Source organism: Rattus norvegicus, chromosome 10 (genome assembly GCF_021556685.1).
Source record: "Rattus norvegicus strain SHRSP/BbbUtx chromosome 10, alternate assembly SHRSP_T2T, whole genome shotgun sequence".
In the NCBI taxonomy this organism is placed as follows: domain Eukaryota; kingdom Metazoa; phylum Chordata; class Mammalia; order Rodentia; family Muridae; genus Rattus; species Rattus norvegicus.
The window spans coordinates 46,233,301-46,235,802 of NC_141543.1; the positions used below are offsets into that span (position 1 = coordinate 46,233,301).

General features: G+C 42.7%; 1 protein-coding gene across 1 annotated transcript; it reads right to left on the minus strand.

Annotated features, from left to right (window-relative positions):
- Positions 1-520: 520 nt before the first annotated feature.
- Positions 521-2,299, minus strand: LOC120093097 (ral guanine nucleotide dissociation stimulator-like). Its single transcript, XM_087575108.1, has 3 exons — positions 2,087-2,299; positions 1,800-1,960; positions 521-1,016 (listed from the first exon to the last, which is right to left on the minus strand). The coding sequence occupies exons 1-3, from the start codon at positions 2,255-2,257 to the stop codon at positions 680-682; spliced, it is 669 nt and encodes a 222-aa protein (XP_087431234.1). The 5' UTR covers positions 2,258-2,299; the 3' UTR covers positions 521-679.
- Between the last annotated feature and the right edge of the window lie 203 nt (positions 2,300-2,502).

The window sequence follows — 2,502 nt, forward strand, 5'->3', positions numbered from 1 at the left end:
TTTGGATTTCTGACTTTAATTCTTTGTGGTATTTACACATCCTGAGGTCAACAAAGTTAAATTAGTTGCCTTTATATTTTGGAGGAACTGAAAAAAATATTTCTGAAAGTAGGTAATGCATTCTACAAGTGACCTAGAATTGTGCCAAGAGTCTATGATTCCCCATCCTTGCCAACCCTTGGAATATCTGGGTGTCAAATAGTCACGTCTATGTGAATTGAACTGTTACCACTGGATGAAATTGGTACCACATTGTCAGGTTTAGTTTGAAGTTTACTGAAAGGTAATGTTGAACATTATTAATGTGATTCAATAGTGATGTGTATAACTTCTTCAGAGAAAAGAATATTTAAGTGATTTACCATTTATAATTTAAGCATGTCACTTAATAGTTTGAAATGATTATGTTTATCTTTTTAAAATTGTTTTTGTTCCTTAAACAACTTTGAATACACTTAAAATCATTTATCAAATAGAATATTCATAATTTGGAGATATTTTCTCTCATTATCAGACAGCATTTTAGAAAATGTAAACAAATGCTAACAATTTATTAAAACCAATACTTAAAATAAATACAATATTGAAAACATCAGAAGGAGTAAAATGGCTATTTCTCAGGGGAGGGGAAGGTTGGCTGTGGGGTTGGAACAATTGCTGGACTGAAATCAACTGCTGATCATGAGGGGTAAAAGCAGCAGCTCAGAGGCAGGACAGACTCAAATTGATGTGGATCTGAGGATGTGTGTCTCTCCAGATCTGAATCTTCCTCGTCCTTGGCCTGCGAATCCTTGGCATGTTCTTCCTGCAACTGGATCAGGAGGTTCTTGACCCGGACAATAAGATCAGAGTTGGGTATGTACACACTCAAGTAGGCCTCCAGGTACTGCAGAGGCAACAGGTCTGATGGGTCACAAAAGTCCTCAGGGTTCTTGTCCATCCATGTTTCCAGGAAGCTCCAGAGGGTGTTCTCTACTTGTTCATCCTCTTTAGAGTAAGGGCTGAGGTATGAGTGCCTAGAGCAGATGAGAGACAGAGTCACCTGTAAAGTCCCAGGCCCCTCACCTAATACTGGCAGTTCAGGCTGCTCTCAGAATTATTAGTTTATCTGTACACAATAGGGGCTTCCATGTATCTGTGCAAACGTGAACACAGGCGTCTCTGTCCTGACATCTCCTTGGTCTCCTGTTTTCCATCATGGATCTCTACTTTGGACACATCTCTACTGCATACTCCAATATTTCTAGAGCCTCCTTTCTATGTGAGAGAATTGCATTCACTAAGGCCTCAGAAATATTGTGTGAAGAATAAAGTGTCTTTTCAAGTTTGAGGGGTTAGTTACATCCTTTTTAGCATCTCAGCTCCGGACACCCAATTGCTTAGACTAAGCCTGGGAGAAGGGATTGCTTAATGCATTCTAATGGGCTCTGACAATTATGTAGACAAGAAACAGACGGAGACAGAGACTGAGATGGAGACAGTGATAGAGACTCAGAAGAAGAGGGAGAGTGAGAGGGAAACGAAAAGGAAAGGTAGATAGAGAAAGGCAGAGAGAGCAAAAGAGAAAGAGAGAGAGACCCAGAGAGAGCAAAAGAGAGTGAGAGATACAGAAAGAGAGTGGGGGAGATAGAGAGTCAGAGAGAGAGAGAGAGAGAGAGAGAGAGAGAGAGAGAGAGAGAGAGAGAGAGAGAGAGAGAGATGAGAGAGAGAGAGAGAGAGAGAGAGAGAGAGAGAAAGAGAGAGATGTCTGGAAACAACAGAAGGATCTAAGAACTATGGGCTTGGAGATGGGCACTCACCTCACAAACAGTAGGTCCAATATCTGTAGAGGGCTGGCAAAATGTCGGTATGCAGACAGAGAAGGCATCAGGGTGTTCATCTGCTCCAACACAGTCTGTGCCCTGATGCTTGACCCTCTCTGGGCCTCCATCTGGTCCTGTTGAGCAGAAGCATTCTCCACCTGAAAAGAGGTCAAATCAGAGGGTTCAAACTGGCAGAGAATTGCATCATTCTGATTGGTTCTCCTCATTCTAAGTTTTCCTGAATTATTTCTCTTCAAAACCCACAGGGAAAACAGAGTGGTTACCTGGTCTGTGTGGCCTGGGCTGGCCTTGCTCAATTTTTTTTCCTTTTGGGAAAATGGCCACATGCATTGAAGGCATGAGAGAACCCTGTGCCTCCAGACACTATCATGACCTTTCCTGTTGTCTTTCTTGGGGCCTGATCCTCGAGTAGTCCAACAACAGCAAGAGAACATCCTGCCCTCTCTACTGTCTGTGATAAGTGAGTCTGCAGGCCTTGCTCTAACCAGTGGGTTGCCTGGTTACCAAGGTTCAGCATTGTTAGGTCATGTTCAAGAGGGTGGTTCCATCACTATCTCTTCTTCAACAGGACTTTCCTTAAAGGCTCCCATGTCCCATCCCATTTCCTAGGTGCCAAAATGAACACAGGTAGACATCTGTTTCCCACTCCAGTGTTCCCAGAGATACCTAGATATAGACA

What these genes read in the sequence shown, in the direction of transcription:
- LOC120093097 (XM_087575108.1), bottom strand. Translation starts at nt 2,257, where the DNA reads ATGTTCTCTTGCTGTTGTTGGACTACTCGAGGATCAGGCCCCAAGAAA. An exon ending in GCCCAGGCCACACAGACCAG is followed by an intron (nt 1,961 to 2,086) that starts GTAACCACTCTG and finishes ACCTCTTTTCAG; the next exon opens with GTGGAGAATGCTTCTGCTCA. An exon ending in TTGGACCTACTGTTTGTGAG is followed by an intron (nt 1,017 to 1,799) that starts GTGAGTGCCCAT and finishes CATCTGCTCTAG; the next exon opens with GCACTCATACCTCAGCCCTT.